General features: G+C 44.3%; 1 protein-coding gene across 6 annotated transcripts in view; it reads right to left on the reverse strand.

Annotated features, from left to right (window-relative positions):
* Positions 1–16,200, reverse strand: part of HSF2BP (heat shock transcription factor 2 binding protein) — a 155,449-nt gene that overhangs the window by 97,217 nt on the left and 42,032 nt on the right. For all 6 annotated transcript variants that reach the window (XM_063702623.1, XM_063702624.1, XM_055373679.2 and 3 more), the window contains one exon: positions 14,038–14,155. In XM_063702623.1, the coding sequence (XP_063558693.1) occupies positions 14,038–14,155 (118 nt within the window). The remainder of the gene's footprint in view (positions 1–14,037; positions 14,156–16,200) is intronic.

Below are 16,200 nucleotides of genomic sequence, written 5' to 3' on the forward strand. Positions count from 1 at the left end.
CAAGATGGCACCACTGTACTACAGCCTGGGCAATAAAGTGAGACTCGGTCTCAAAAAACAAAGGAAGAAAGAAAATGTTATTTCTCAAACTAGTGTACTAAGTGTTAGACTTTTTCTTCCAATGACAAAAAAAAAGTAGGCACATTCTGCTTCCTGCCACAAACCTCAGCAGAAAACCTGTTATAAATGGGGCTAATGGGCTCCAAAAGAGCAACTTCCCAGTCTCTGCAGTCTTGATCATCTAAGACACATCTGACATTTAAAAGGACTGAAAATATGGCTAAAATAAAGGTACTGGTGAACTCGAAATGCTAATAAGCAACACGAGTAACTCATCTTCGATAAAAAGCAAGTTCTCTTTACCTAAATATACAAGGTCTCAGGGCTGAACAAGCACAAGGTGTGAAAAGCAAGAAAGCACTCCTCCACAGGCCAACACAACTGAGTCACTAAAGGTAAAAGTGACAACTTGACCACCTTATTCTTCATCTTAAAAGAAAATATAACTTGCAACCTATGAGTAACAGAATAAACACGCCCAGTACTTCAAAACAAACTAGCAATAAAAATAAGCAAGAAAAAGGAGTATCTGTGAAGTTCACTGCCCAGAAACAAGCCAATCAGTGATGCTAAACTGACCAAAATCTAAGGTAGTCAAATTAGCACCATAAAGTAATTCTACAGTACAATAAGTAATAAAATTCTTACAAAAGACTGCATGTAATTTGAGAAAGCAATTGGCACAGCAATATTACATTTTTAGACCAAATTATTCTTGACAGAAACTTAAGAGGCCTACCAATTTTTCATTAGACAGAGTACAGTAACTAATGACTTAACAGACTTTAGATTCTGTGCCTCTTTCCTCAGTCAAGTTAGAACCTAAAAACCTGTGGGCTATATCATGTCATCCTCAAATATCTGTATGTCAATTTGTATCTATTATGTTACAATGAAGACATACAAAAAGATATAAAGAATAATACAATACCCACCTCCCTGGTTAAGAAAGAAACCCTATAACCAGAGTTGAATTCCCTTGGTGAACGCTACCCAAAGGCGTGCTTCAGGGAGGTATAACCACAGCTATGTCTGATATTTAAACTAGCCACGCATTGCTAATACTTTAGGTATGGAATCTTTTTTCTTTGCACGTCTGCATCAACAGCAGCATACTGCAGGCAATCTTCCACGCCATGGTGAAATTTGTTTATGTTGATTTCTATAGCTCCAACCTATTTCCACTGATATATGCCAACATTTTAACTAATCACAATTTATTTATCTATTCTCCATCTTGTAGACATTTAGGTAATTTCCTAGTTTGTGCTATTACAAACACCACTGCTATAACATTTTCTGTACAAGCATCCTGGTGTCCTAAGGAAAATGTTCTCTGGAGTACACATGCAGACGGGGACTCTGTCCTCGGCATGTGCAGACACAGCCTCCACAGACACAGGCCAGCTGGCTCCACGTACCCTCCAGCAGCACATGGACAGGTGTAAGCTTCACTGTGGCTTCACGTCCAATCGGAAGCTTGTAATCATCAGACTGTGATTTTTTTTTCAATGAGAGGCACCGAAAAGGCATCTTATTAGGGTTATAATTTGCTTTCCCCTGATTACTATGGAGAGCAAGAATCTTTCCCATGTTTATGAAGCTGCTGCGTGTTTTATTCTGTAAATTGCCTGATTTTTTTCTTTTGCCTATTTGTGTATTTGGTTATTTGCCTTTTCCTTATTGAAAAGGCCAAATAAGCAAATTACTTAGTTATACCTGTTTTTACTTAAAATGTACACAGAATGACCAAACTAGACAGGGTAAAACCCAAAAATGCCTTTCAGAAGAGCCGATGTTCACAGCACCATCTACCAATTTATAACTCAACAGAGACTAATTCAATGGCTGGTAAGCACATTGTAGCTGAAAGCTGTACCACATGGAAATAATACACATTAGTTCACAGGCCCCAAATGACTTCCAGATATTGACTTTTGTTAATATCTGGAAATGATGAGGACTCTAAACTTAGGAATTTGAACATTATCTAGATAGAGTTTGTCTTGAAAACATACTTCCTTCATTAGGACAATTAATTGTAATGCAATGTCTTAAAATTATCTTACAAGATCCCTAATGATAACTTTCCTATCTAGAGTTACTAAAGCTTTGACTGGAAACTGGTTAGAAACCCCATCATGTCTGAAGATTTCTTTTCAGCCAATACTTATGTGAAAAAGGGATCGGGCCACCAAAATGCACAGTAACACTCTGTAGAACTTTTAATAACAAACAAGGGAGAACCACACCCAGAAAGTGAGGATTTGCTCTCACTCATCATGTAACATTTACTGAGCATCTTCTCTGTCCTGGACTCCACACTCTCCAGAAGTTTACAGGAAACGGGAGAGAGACAAACAAAGCAACTAGTGAACAAAGTGTGGTACAAGCTTCACAGCTTCCTCTCCACACTTAGTTCTAAAAGGCTGCTATTGTCTTAAGACATTTTGTGGAAACACTTCTAGAAGCATCTTCGAAAAATGCAATCTGCACTGTGACTATTCCAGACGAATTCTTTGGAAAACGGGAGCTTGTGGGTGGCTCCAACCTGCAGATGCAGCCACACAGCTACTCCACAGAGAAATGGGACGATACCATCACCCTCATTTGCCCACAAAGGTGAGCTGGTTTTCCTGCAGAGCTCAGAGCTGCTTCTGAAGTCATCTGCACAAAGAACCCAGAAACTTTCACAAGCCATACTCTCACTGATGACATTCAACTGGTAACACCTGGGGAAGATGCTGGGCAGGATAAACCAACAGTAACTTCGAGAAACAGGAACCACATAGAGCCCAAACTCCAAGAGGCATTTCTGTAACCCTCTACCCTGTGCCTGGATGAGAAAACCTTGCTGAGACACTGTTCTCCCACACATGCCAAATATTCTCTGGCCCATTGACAGTGAAATGCACTGTGTCAGTTACCTCAGCTTAGTAAAAGCAGAGGTGTTCTCATCACAGACACTACACCCCAACTGGAAATCCAAGGAGAGTGTTATCCTGAGAACCAAGTGACCATTCAGGAATGTGGGTAGCTCCCACCCCAGAGGCCTCTCTCCTCACTCAGGATGAAGAACCACCTTAAACTCTGGGCCTTCTGCCATCCCCTTCAATAACACCTCCAGCAGGTCTGACCTGAGAAGCCGCTAGTGTAGATGTGAAAAGGCCTTTCATGGCCTACTCAAGGACTGGTAAAATCATAGGCAGCGTGGGCAGTGAGGAAAAAAAATAACCCGGCCTCCATAAGGAAGTACAAAAAAAGGAAGGGAAACTTTAAACGCTGGAGAAATCCACAAGTCTAATAAAAAAAAATAATAATTGCAGTTGCCTAAGTGTTACCAAGTATCAAGGAGAATGGAAACGCCAGGGTCATGTCACAGCAGCGGAGAAAGAGGAGCCACAGAAAGGAGACTCTGGGCCCTCCACATGCAGCTCAGTTTTAGGACAGCGCTCAGGGCCCCCCGCAATCCCAAGGTCCAGGCACAGCACAGATCCTGCCCACACCAGGCCCTGGGAACACAAGCCTGGGTGACCAGTGGCCAGAGGGGAAGGAAATGGACTGAGGTGGTGACGAAGGGGGACACTCCTGACACATGTCATTCCATGGCTGAATGACTAAGGAGAAACACACAGAGACAAAACAGACAGAACCCTGCCAGGGGCATGCCACCAGCTGACTGCACTGAACTGCCCCAGCCTTGGCTGACAGAGCTCACCCTGCACACAGTTCTGTCAAGTGGCCATTTCCAGCAGACACCTGAGAGGCTGATGGGAATGGGGAAAATTACCCACGAGGTATGGCTAAGACTGAAAAGCTACGACCACTACAGTAAACAGAATCCAGTCATCCTGCTGGCAGCACCAACCACCTTGAGGGGCCTCCAAGGTCAACTGGTGTGTCTGGCCACCATATGCTGGAAATTCCTAGATTTGGAGAGTTAAAAACAGGGTCTTCACAAAAAAGGCAGATAAACTAGGAACAGCCCGAAACCATATGGCTGGGGAGGCTATGCCACTGAAAAAACTCACAGAGGCTGAGTCACAACAATGTCCCATGTACAACCCTATGAATGTTTGCCACAAAAGACATGGACATGTGGCCCAATAGCAGAATCCAGTCTGATCCACCACTGACCTGCAGGGCCCACAGGGATTTCTCGGGGAGGCAAAAAGAACACACCATGAGCCAGCTCTGCATTCTGGGAAAATGCAACATGTCATGGTAAACCCAGGCTGGCTAGTGGTTTGAAAGGGCAGCCGTGGCCTGGAAAGACAAAAGGCTAAACAGGAGCCAGTGGAGCAGGAGCGCTGGAAATACTGGAGCAAGAAATGACAGGCAACAGGGCACATCCCAGAGGAAGGCTCAACACAGAGGCAGGAGGATTACACATACACACCACAGCACACACCACACACCACACACCACACACCACACACACCACGCACAAACCACAAACACACCACACACACACACACACAATCACGCACACACCACACACAGCACGCACACCACACACACCACACACACTACACACACACCACACACACCCCACACACACCACACACACACCACGCACACACCACACACACACCACACAGCACGCACACCATACACACACACACCACACACACCATACACACCCCACACACACACCACACACACACCACACACACTACACACACCATACACACCCCACACACAACACACACATCGCACACACACCAATATACACACATCACCATACACACACCACACATACATCATACACCACACACACATCATACAGCACACACCACACACACCACACCCCGCACCACACACACACCACCACACACCACACACACACACTACACACTGCACACGCATCTCAGACACCACATACACCACACACCACTCACACACCATACGCACACCACTCGCACATGACACACCACACACCACACACATGCCACACACTACACACCACACACACCACACACATCGCACACCACACACACCACACATCACACACACCACACCCACACACCACATACACACCACACACTACACACCACACACACACAAAGACACATCACATACCAAAGACATCACACACCATACACCACACACACACTACACACCACACACACATCACACATCACACCACACACATCAGACACCACCCACACGTCACACACACCACATACCCACCACACACACACCAGACACCACACACATCACACGTACCACACAACACACAACACACATACATCACACACATCACACACACACCACACAGATACCACACACACATCACACACACCACACACACACCAGCTGACTGCACTAATTGCCCCAGCCTTGGCTGACAGAGCCCACACACCCACACCACACACATACCACACACCAGACACACACCACACACCACACACCCACATCACACACCACAGATCACACACACATCACACCCCACACACAACACACCAGCTGACTGCACTAACTGCCCCAGCCTTGGCTGAAAGAGCCCACAAACACACATCACCCATCCCCCGACACACACACCACACACACACCACACATTCCCCACACCACACACACACTCCAACACACACACATACACACACCCCCACATATGCAGCCCACACACCCCCACACGCCACACCCACACACCACACACACACCCACACATATCCCCCACGCACCTCCCACAAACACACATACCCCATACCCTCCACATGTACATACACACCACAAACATCCCCCAACATACACATACCACACACACACATCCCCCTCACATAGCCACACACACCATGCATACCACACCCACATCTCCACCCACACACAAAATACACACATCCCAATCCCTCATAGTCCCACATATACAAACACACCACAGTCACACACATCACATGACACCCACCTCCCCCCAACATATATACACACACACCACACACATTCCCTCACACTCGCACCATAAACATGCCCCACACAAACGCATACACACCATACACACCAGACACCCCAAAAAATACCCACATACACATACACCACACCCAAATACATCCTCATTTCCCCACGCCCCGCCACATATACACACCCACACCACACACACACATCCAGGCCATATGTGCCTCTGACACGTGAGAAGAAAAAGCAAAGGTGAGTGGAATAAACAAGGGAGGGCCAAGCTGAGGCGGCCACACTCACACCCTTGACTCTGTGCGGCAGGAAGTAAAGCCGCCTGCTGGGACACCCACCTACCAAGGAAGAGCAGAGCAGGGAGGCCGTGAGGGTCACACCCGAGGTCTGCCTCCACCAATGTGGAAATGAGTGGGAGCTGAGAAAGGATATAGAAGAGGATTCCAGGGTGCTGGAAACCAGGAGAAATGACTAGAGTCCGTGCACACAAGAAAGCTTCTTCCCAAACCTCACTAAACAGCCCCAGCTGTAGGAACAGAGAAGAAGGATGGCTGGGCCGATCCAAGGTTGAAAGCATCGGGAAATGTGATGCACACTGGGGCTGGGTGAGCTGGAGGGAGGGGAGGCCATGGAGGCAACGGTGTGAGCAGGAGGAAAGAGGAGGGAGGAGGAGCAGGAGGTCTTGCAGTTTAGAGGGAACAATGGTAGGAAAAGGAGGCAGGGAGGAGAGGAGGTATGGCCTGAGTGCTACAGCAATGTTTACCAGACAGTCCACCTGATGACAATGTGCAGGGTCTGGCCCAAGGCAGACTACTGCCACAGTGAAGGGCACAGCAAATCTTGGGAGCTGAGAAAGGCAGGTGACCTTGAAATTAGATTGTTGAATGAATCACCCCTAAACATGTTCAAGTCATTCAAGATAGCAGGAAATGGGGAGGGGGACACCAACAAGCCAGCACTCAGTGAACAAGGGAAATGCCTGGATGGTCAGAAAAGTACAGTGATGAGAAAGGCTGGATGTGAAGAGAGCAACTGGTTGCTTGAATTTTCAAGGAGGAAAAAAATTTGCATGAGATTGGAAGAGAAACAGCCTTTTAAAAATGAGCATTCTGGGACATTTCATTAAAAATAAAAATGGGCAGCTAGAAGAAACACTTCCCCTAAGAACTGGAATAAGACATAGAGATATCCACTCTTATCGCACCTATTCAACACAGAACTGGAGGCCAGGTGTGGTGGCTCAAGCCTGTAGTCCCAGCACTTTGGGAAGAGCCAAGGAAGGCGGATCACTTGAGCTCAGGAGTTCAAGACCAGCTTGCGCAACATGGTGAAACCCTGTCTCTACAAAAAACTACAGAAATTAGTCAGGTGTGGTGGCACACACCTGTAGTCCCAGCTACTCAGGATGCTCAGGCAGGAGAATCGCTTGAGATCGGCAGGTCGAGGCTGCAGTGAGCTGTGATTATGCCACTGCACTCCAGCCTGGGTAAAAGGGTGAGACCCTGTCTCAAAAAAAAAAAAAAAGGTTCAAGCTGAGAGCCAAATCAAGAACACAATCCTATTTACAACAGCCACACACACACACAAAAAAAACCTAGGAATACATCTAACCAAGGGGGTGAAAGATCTCTTCAAGAAGAACTACAGAACACTGCTGAAAGAAGTATCATAGATGACACAACTGGAAAAACATTCCATGTTCATGGACTGGAAGAATCAATATCATGAAAATGTCCAAACTGCCCAAAGCAATCTACAGATTCAACGCTATTGCTATTAAATTACCAACATCATTTTTCATAGAATTAGAACAAACTCTTCTAAAATTCTTATAGAACCAAAAAAAGAGCCCAAATAGCCAAAGCAACGCTAAGCAAAAAGAACAAAGCTAGAGCCATCACACTGCCCACCTTCAAACTATACTACCAGGCTACACTAACTAAAACAGCATAACGCTGGTACAAAAATAAACACATAGACCAATGGAACAGAATACAGAACCCAGAAATTAAAGCTGCACACATACAGCCAATTGATCTTTGACAACATTGACAAAAATAAGCAACGAGGAAAGGACTCCCTGTTCAATAAATGGTGCTGGGAAAAATAGCTAACCATATGTAAACGAATGAAACTGGACCACTACCTCTAACCACAGATAAAAATTAACTCAAGATGGATTAAGGACTTAAATGTAAGACCTCAAACTATAAAAGTCCTAGAACAAAATCTAGGAAATAGTCTTCTGGATATCGGCCTAGGCAAAGAATTTGACTGACTCCTCAAAAGCAATTGCAACAAAACCGAAAATTGACAATTGGGACCTAATTAAAATAAAGAGCTTCTCCACAGCAAAAAAACTATCAACAGAGTAAACAGACAACCTACAGAATGGGAGAAAATATTCACAAACTATGGATCCAACAAAAGTCTAATATCCAGAATCTATAGGGAAGTTAAGTTAAACAAATCAACAAGAAAAAAACACACAACCTCATTAAAAAGCGGGCAAAGGGCAAGAACAGACACTTCTTAAAAGAAAACATATAAGCAGCCAATGAAACATGAAAAAATGCCCAACATCACTAGTCATCAGGGAAATGCAAATCAAAACCACAATGAGGTACTATCTCACACCAGTCAAAATGGCTATTATTAGAAAGTCAAAAAACATCATGTTGGCAAAACCACTGAAAAAAGGGAACTCGTATACACTGTTGGTGGGAATGTAAATTAATTCAGCACCTATGGAAAGCAGTCTGGAGATTTCTCAAAAAACTAAAAACAGACCTAGCATTCAACCCAGCAATCCCATTACTCGGTAAATAGCCAAAGGAAAATAAAATTGTTCTACCAAAAAGACACCTGCCCTTATAAGTTTATCACAGCACTGCTCACAATAGCAAAGATAAGTGGTGGCTCATGCCTGAAATCCCAGCACTTTGGGAGGCTGAGGTGAAAGGATCACTTGAGTTCAGGAGTTCAAGACTATCCTGGGCAAGAAAGTGAGACCCCTATCGCTACTAAAAAAAAAAAAAAAAAAATTTTTTTTAATTAGCCAGGCGTGATGTCACATGCCTGTAATCCCAAGTACTTGGGAGGCCGAGGCAGAAGGATTGCTTGAGCCCAGGATTTTCAGACTGCAGTGAGATAAGATAGCACCACTGCATGCCAGTGTGAATGGAACAGCCAGACCCTGTCTCAAAAATAAAACTAAACAAAACAAAAATAGCAAAGACATAGAATCAACCCAGGTGTCCATCAACAGTGGATTGGATAAAGAAAATGTGGTACATACAAGCCATGGAATACTTCGCAGCCAGAAAGAAAGACCACCACCATGTCCTTTGCAGCAACAGGGATGCAGCCTCCGGCTGCATCCACTTATCTTAAGTGAATTAATCCAGAAGTAGAAAACCAAATATTGCATGTTCTCATTTATAAGTGGGAGCTAAACCCTTGGTATACGCGGACATAAAGATGGGAACAAGAGACACTGGAGACTCCAAAAGGAGAGAGGGAGGGAGAGGAACAAGGACTGAAAAATCTCCTATTGGGTACTATATCTACTATCTGAGTGACAGATTCAACAGAAGCCCAAACCTTGGCATCACACAATATACTCTTGTAACAAATCTGCACATGTACCCCCTGAATCTAAAATTTAAATTTAATTTTTTTAAAAAAAATGGGCAACTAGGAAAAAAATAACCCCTATCTCTGGGTCTAAGGTACTAACTGCTGAAAATGAGTGACTTTCGATCATGAAAGTGGCAGTGAAAGTGTAGCTCCCCAGAGAGAGGCAAGCTATACACAAGGCAGGGGGAGGCCAGGAAGAAAAGAGGCTGATTTATAGTATGAGAAAGGTCTTGGGGCTCCAGAGGACTCAAGGGTGGGCATTAGTGAAGTGGGGGAGGTGAAAAGAGGGGAGAAGAGTGCCTTGGAGATGTGGTGAGAGGGAACAAGCCATGAGCATGCTGGAAGGCAGCCAAAGATCCCAGGGGGAAGGCCCCTCTCAGGCTGGTGCATGCTGAGATCCCGAGTCAGGATAGAGGCTAAACACGCGGCTTTGCTCAGTGGCCAAATGGAAGACTGCCAAGAAAGTCAGTGAATGGCTCTGAAGGCAATTCTCCCCATCTCCCACTGCAATCAACAAGAGCTCACCAGGACCCAAAGGCACAGAGCTCCAGGGACTGGAACCGGAGAGGCTAGAAGTGACCCAGCCCTCACACACAGCTTTGCCTTGGAAGTTGAAGGGGGACTTTAGCTGGCCCATAAATATGGACCTTGTACAGACCACAGAAGCAAAAGAGGCAATGGATTAGTATCCAGAACACACAAAGACCTACAGCAGATCACTAAGAAAAATGCAGCCCAACAGGAAAGTGGGCACAAGACACAGACAGGTAACTCAAAGGAAAAACTGGAATGGTACAAACATGTGAAGAGCCTCAACCTCACTGGCAATCTAAATCTGAAGGAAGGGAGAGAAGGACAAAGACAGACAGATGATAGATGGATGATAAAAATACTCTTTAAGGCCAGGTGCAGTGGCTCACGCTGTAATCCCAACATTCTGGGAGGCCGAGGCAGGTGGATCACTTGAGCTTAGGAGTTTGAGACAAGCCTGGGCAACAAGGTGAGACCCTGTCTCTACAAAAAATACCAAAAAAAGAAAAAAAAATTAGCTGGGCATGATGGCGTGCAGAGTAGCTGGGACCCCAGTTACTTGGGAGGCTGGGATGGGAGGATCACTTGAGCCTCGGAGGTCGCGGCTGCAGTGAGCCGTGATTGCACCACTGCACTCCAGCCTGGGTAACACAGCAAGACCCTGTTTCTCCCCCTCTTCCCCCGGCACCTCTCTCTCTCCATATACACATATATTTTTTTTCTTTAGAGGAATATAATAAATAGCAAAGTGCTGACAAGGACGTGGGAAACACAAACACTGACATGGTGTAGGTAGAAATGTACACTATGGTGACCAATTTGGCAGTATCTTATCAAATTGAAAATGTCCATGTCCTACTTCTCAAATATTTCCTCTGGGAAAACTCCTGGAGAACTCTCAGACAGGTTAGCAAAGAGTTTATCAAGGATGCTCACTACGGCATTATATTTGTCAAGTAAAACCCGAAAGTAACTTAAATGCCCATCAGTCAGGAAAGGATAATCCAAATATTACATCTCCTTTGATGCAAGGTACTTAAAAGGAATGAACTAGATCCACAAGCAATTTGTAAAATTATACCCCCAAACAAAACCATCTATGCCAGCCTGGGCAACATGGAGAGACCCCGTCTCTACAAAAAAATTTTAAAAATTTAACAATTAGCCAGGCATGGTGGCATGCACCGACAGTCCCAGCTGCTCAGAAGGCTGAGCTGGGAGGATAACTTAAGCCTAAGAGGTCGAGGCTGCAGTGAGCCATGTTCATACCACTGTGCTCCAGCCTGGGTTACAAAGCAAGACTCTGTCTCAAAAAAAAATTTTTTTTGCATATATGTTACACTGTATTATATGTATTATGTATGTATATATATTTGTTAGCACAAAATATTAAAATGGACTAGAAAGCTTGGTTCTGGATAAGATGGCCTGAACACACCCTCCAGTCTCGCCTCCACTGAATGCAGCTATAAATTCCAAAGAGAACACATGAAGCAGCTATTTGAGGACTCTGAAAAGTAAACAGTAGCAGGCAGATAGGGGAAGAAGATCAAAATTTTAAGAACCACTAAACCAGCAGAGAATTTACCACTTTTTCCTCTAGTGTCCCTGGCCTGGACTCGAGGGAGCTCCAAAACCCAGAAGTAGCCCTGAGCCACACAGAGAGCACCAGGAGAAGGTCTCTAGTGAGGCTCAAGGAGTGGGAAAGGGGTCTCCTGCCAGCAACCAAGCACGGTAGCAGTGGGGACATCCCCCAGGTAACTCAAACTCTGGGGGAAAGGCATTTTTTCCTTACACCTGAAAGCTCTAAGAGCTTTTCAACTCCTGCCGCAGGGCGGGATGAGGGCAGAGTTGCAGGCACTTGGACACAGCAGGGTATATGAAGCCCCAGCATTCCAGGTGGGGGACTGAAAAAGGCAGTCCCAGGTAACTAAAGTGTACCCAGAGAGTTAACAGCTCAGAAAAGTGACCCCAAAAAGTTGTTTATAAATTCCTGGCCTCATCCCAAGTTGTGCCTGTGTGGATCTGATCATAAACAGTATCTGAAAGACTCTGAACCTAAGATCCAGACCACCCAGGCCTCAGACTGGCCACTGGGCGGCACTCACGAGGGGCAGTTCCAATAGCACTGTAAAGACTGAAAACAGGACGACACACTGAAACCAAACAGAGAAAAGGCTGGCTGGAATCTGACCCAAAGGGGTTGACTGCCTGTGAAAATATAAACACCAGCATTTCCCAAGGATTTAAACAAGACCAGTGATCACGTAAATGTCCAGGATAAATCCAAAATTACTTGGCATATGAAGAAACAGGAAAATCTCAACTCTCATGGGAAAAAACAATCAAGAGATACCGAGGCCAGGATGACACAGGTGTTGGAAGCACCTGGCACAGACTTTACAGAAGCTCTTACTTTTTAAAAGTGCTAGGCCAGGCGCGTGGCTCACGCCTGTAATCCTAGCACTTTGGGAGGCCAAGGCGGGCAGATCATGAGGTCAGGAGATTGAGACCATCCTGGCTAACACAGTGAAACCCCGTCTCTACTAAAAATACAAAAAATTAGCTGGGCGTGGTGGCGGGCGCCTGTAGTCCCAGCTACTTGGAAAGCTGAGGCAGGAGAATGGTGTGAACCCGGGAGGCGGAGCTTGCAGTGAGCCGAGATCACGCCACTGCACTCCAGCCCGGGTGACAAAGCAAGACTCCGTCTCAAAAAAAAAAAAAAAAAAAAGTGCTCCACAGCAGGGCATGGTGGCACATGCCTGTAGTCCCAGCTACTCAGGAGGCTGAGGTGGAAGGATTATTTGAACGCCTAGGAGTTTGAGGCCAGCCTGGGCAAGGTCTGTAGAGACTCGGTCTCTTTAAAAAAATAATTAAAAAATAAAGATGCTCTAAGAAGTCAAAGGCAACACTCAGAACGAACAGTGTGAGTGGCAGAATCCTACACTGCCCCTCTCCCCAAGATTTCCTGCCCTAATCTCTGGGACTATAAATTATCACACGCTGATTATGTCATTGCCTGGAAAAGAGGATTCTGTAGATGTAATTAAGGTTACTAACCAGCTGACTCAAGAGTTAATCAAAAGGAGTTTATCCAGGTATGCCTAATCTAAACACACAAATCTATAAGAAGCAGAGTTTTTGCCTTCTTGAAGTAAATTTTTTAACAAAAGAATAAAAGCAGAGAGAGTTTCATCTTGCTGGTAGCAGAAGAGGAAGTCTCAGAGACTGGAAACATGGGAAGGATTCAATGAGCGACTGTGGCTTGAAGATGGGGTCCCTGTGAGAAGCAATGCAAGCTGCCTCAGCAGCTGACCCACAGCTGACCAGCCAGCTGGGAAACAGGGAACTCGCTCCTAGAAACCAAGACACTGGACTCCACCGGCCACTTCAAAGTGCCCAGAAGCAGATTCCTCCCCCAGATTCTCTGAAAAGATCCCACCCTGGAAAACACCTCACTTTTGACCTATGCAGAGAACCTCTCAAACCCACTCAGACTTCTGACTTGCCAAACTATGAAATAATAAATGGTGTTGTTTTAGCCACCAAGTTGGTGATAATTTGTTACATAAAAATAGAAAACACATACAGATTTTAGTACCTGGAAGTGTGGTGCTACCATAACAGATACCTATTTAAATTCATTTTGACATACCCATGAAGTACCATGTGATAGTACTGGGACTCACTGATTGCTCTAAGGTGAGAACATTCCTTCCTTAAATTTATTTTCTAAAATGCTATTTAAGAGACAGTGCACGCCCTTAACTTCTCCAGGAATTTATTTCTTCTAGTTTTTAAAACTACCACCAAAATTAACTGTGTTTACTTGAAGAGAGGCCCAATCAGCACAGTCTAATTAATATGTAAATAGAATTAACTTTTTAACATTATCCACCATACACTTTGAGTTTGGTACACTGTCCTGGCTTCAAGTCTCCCAGAAGCTGCAATATGGTGTCCAAGAGCACCCGGCTTGAATTAACCAAGAATTCACGACCACATGCTATAGCAGCAACATCTGCAACAGAAAATGAAACAAAGCATCAAGATCATTATGACTCAGAACCTAGACAATTTTGTGCAGAACAGAGTATTTTCTCCTAAAAGACCTAATGAAAACACAGCTGACAATGAGGCATTTACAAATGAAATTGCTAGGCATGGTTGTTCACACCTGTAATCCCAACATTTTGAGAGACTGAGGTGGGAGGACTGCTTGAGACCACAAGTTCAAGACCAGCCTGGGCAACACAGCAAGACCCTATCTGTACAAAAAATTTAAAAATTAGCCAGGCATGGTGTTTGCACCTGTAGTCCTAGCTATTCAGGAGGTAGAGGCAGAAGTATTGCTTGAGCCCAGGAGGTAGAGGCTGCAGTGAGCCATGATCATGACACTGCACTCCAGCAGGGTGACAGAGCAAAGCCCTGTCTCAAAAAAAAAAAAAAAAAAAAAAAAAGTATTATCAACAAAAATGACAGCTCAGAAAGAATCACTGACAACCACAAGAGTTACCAAAATATCAAGTAATGTGCAGTGTGATTAGCAAGCGCCGAAAGAGGGAAACAGAGCCCTGGAATCTAACCAAGTCTGCAGTCACTATGCTCTAGAGTGCTGCATTAAACAGCTGTGGGCAGTCAGGGTCCAAACATAAGGTGGGGGCTGATTATCTTATCTGGGACTGAGGATGTGAAAATTCACTTTTAATGGCATCCGTAATCTGAAAACCCAAAATCCAAAATGCTCCAAAATCTAAAAATTTTTGAGCACTGACAAAGATGCACAAAGGTCATGCTCACAGAGCATTGCAGATTTCAGATTTTTGAGTTAGAGTGTTGAACCAGTAGGTATAATGCAAGTATTCCAAAATCCAAAACACTTCTGGTCCCGGGCATTTCAGATAAGGAATATTCAATCTATATTTGCTAATAACTTTTAGCCATGATACAAACTGAAATTATATGTAGTCAAAAAAGAGTATGAAAATGGATTTTGAAGAAAACTTATTTTGTCAATTGTATGTCCCATTGTGGAACAGCAAGTATCCCATTTCTTCATGCCTGAGGCCCTGCGAATCGGCCTGAAGACCAGACCGAGTAATTACACTGCTCCCAATGGGCAGTGCTGCAGCCATTACTGGCTCCATCAACATTTCCAAATACCTCGAAGTATCCAGTGATCCAAGTGCATTTATGTATGTGTTTGTTAAGAGTTTTCTTTAGTTGGGTCTGACAGTAAAGCATGATTCAAACTGACTAAGATTTCTAAGCCAAATGACGAGACCAAGGTGGAAAAGAGATGGGGCAGCAGCATTGCCTTGCTCCTGATTTTAATGGAAACGCTTCTAAAAATTCACAGTTAAGTGTGATGTCTGATCTGTTTCTGGTAGATACCCTTTATCAGTTTAAAGAAGTCTTCTTCTATTTTTGGCTTGCTAAGAATTATCAAAAATGGAAGCTGAATTTTATCACTTATTTCTTCTGCCTTTGACTGGATGTAATCTGATGGCAGAATATAAAATTTCATGTTACCAAGCCAGCTTCATGAACTCAGATCTTTGACATTACTATTTACTTTTGTTCACCTGGTCTCAGATGGACCACAAGAGGGATAGTAAAGTCTACTAAACCTAACAGCTGTTTCCCCCTTTCTACTTGTCTTTGCAGCATTTTAACCATATCATTGGTGCAGTGTCTTCAAGTACACGCTTTGATGACAGCCATAACTTTATTGACAGAACCTTTCAATGACATAAACTTACCTTCTTTGGTCAATGAATTTTAACCTGATAGGTACATTTTCCAGAATATGACACATTCTAGTTTTACTAAGGAAATATTTTAGGAGAAAAACAAAGCAAGTAAGCATTTGGCATCAGAAACACATAAAAGATAGCTTTTAGATAGCCTTTCAGGGGAAAGCATTATTCATGTAAATAACTTCAGATAATATACTGAAACCCAGCAGAAACCCAGATGTTGGAGAGCAGCAACAGCAAACTGTCCCTGCCAAACCTGACCAAACTGTAGACCCACGATCAAGATAAATGTTAAGACTTTATATTT

Source organism: Gorilla gorilla, chromosome 22, assembly GCF_029281585.2.
Source record: "Gorilla gorilla gorilla isolate KB3781 chromosome 22, NHGRI_mGorGor1-v2.1_pri, whole genome shotgun sequence".
NCBI classification, from domain to species: Eukaryota; Metazoa; Chordata; class Mammalia; order Primates; family Hominidae; genus Gorilla; species Gorilla gorilla.